Below are 1468 nucleotides of genomic sequence, written 5' to 3'. Positions count from 1 at the left end.
GCGGGCGCCACCACCTCCGCCCACGAGCAGCACTCTGAGCGCGGCCCGCCCGGGTCCGAGGCATGCAGTGCATCCGCGTCCGTCCGCCGCCCATCGCGCAGCACGCATCAGAAGACGGGACGAGGACGCACACGAGGAGCCGGTCAGACGCATGGCCCGATCCAGCGCCAGGCGGTTCGTCCTGGACGACCCGGAGTTAGCTGCAGTGCAACGGAGGTGGGGGGCCGTATGCGGGCGTCTGCTTGTTGGCCTGCCTGCGATGGCGGGGCACGCTGCAAGCGCGCATTCCGTTGCCCCCGACACGCAGGCAAACGATAAGCAGAGCAAGAAGAGAATACACACACACAAAACGACCAATGCAGAGCGCACCGCATTCGCTTGCTCGCCAGACCGCCGCCGCCGGTCTCTTGTCTTCGTCTGAAAAGACGGCGTGCGTGCGCTTTTCTCCCCTTCCCCGTTGCCTTATTATTTTATGTTTTTCTCTGTGCCGTCTTCCGGCGCGCGCCTCTCGCTCTCGCTCCTCGACTCGTCCACCCCAACAGCGTCACCGCCGCCAGGGCCACCACCCTCCCGCCACCCTCCCTTCCTCCGAGAGGAGGGGCGGAGGGGATGCCGAGCTCTGTGCTGCTGGCAATGGTCGGGCTGCGCTATGCGCGCGCGTGTGCGTTCTCGTGCGCCGGTGCATGCCCGTATATGTATGCGCATGCGTATGCACACACAGACAGACGCGCGTGCCTCCGGGCAGCGCAGCCTCTTTCTGTTTCCACCCCCCCCTCACGTGCCCTTCTCTCCCCCTGTACGCACGTGTGTGCGGGTCGCCTGCGTCGCTTCTCCTCGCTCGCTGCCTCGTGCACTGCACACGCGCACACACTCAGGCACGACAATGCCCACATAAAGGTACGCGCTCTCGCACACTCAGCTGAGCGCAATGCTGAGCGGCATCGCCGGCATCCGTCTGTGCGCGGTGCGTGGGACAGGCGGCGCCGCTGCTGCTGCCCGTAGCTCTGGTGCGGCTGCGTCCGCGTCCCCCAACGCCCCCACGCGCCCGGGCGCCTCACCGGCAAGATGTCGGAGACGGCGCACCGGGTGAGGACCTTGCGGGCGGGCGGGAGGGGCCACGCCGGTGTGCTCCGTCGTGGCGACGCCGTGGTGAAGCGCAGTGCGACCTGCACGCTGCCCATGGACGCTGACGAGGTGGAGCTCTCTGTGGGGGCCCGCGCGCACGACCCGCACGACCCGCGCGACGCCGAGGCCATCGCGCTGATCCTGCTTAGCCGCGGCTGGCGGGTGGAGCGGCTGCGACTGCTGGGGGAGGCGGGCCTCTCGCCGTGTGTGTTTGCGTCGAAGCTGGAGCGGGGCAGCACTAGCGAGAGGGCGCAGCGGGTGAGGGAGGGGAGTCTTCGCCGTGCCCTGGCCCAGCACAAGGGCACCACGAGCTGCATCTCCGGCGTGTCTGCGGTCCGTGACG

At 68.5% G+C, this 1468-nt stretch overlaps 1 protein-coding gene across 1 annotated transcript; it reads left to right on the top strand.

Annotated features, from left to right (window-relative positions):
- Window positions 1-1065: 1065 nt before the first annotated feature.
- LmxM_33_1830b_1 (uncharacterized protein) lies at window positions 1066-1468 on the top strand (the record flags this gene model as incomplete). Its single annotated transcript, XM_003886530.2, has 1 exon — window positions 1066-1468. A coding segment is annotated over one exon (403 nt), but the record flags the coding sequence as incomplete, so codon positions are not given.

The sequence above is a fragment of the Leishmania mexicana genome, contig 25, assembly GCF_000234665.1.
Source record: "Leishmania mexicana MHOM/GT/2001/U1103 WGS CADB00000000 data, contig 25, whole genome shotgun sequence".
Lineage (NCBI taxonomy): Eukaryota > Euglenozoa > Kinetoplastea > Trypanosomatida > Trypanosomatidae > Leishmania > Leishmania mexicana.
This window is presented reverse-complemented; position numbering and strand designations above follow the sequence as displayed.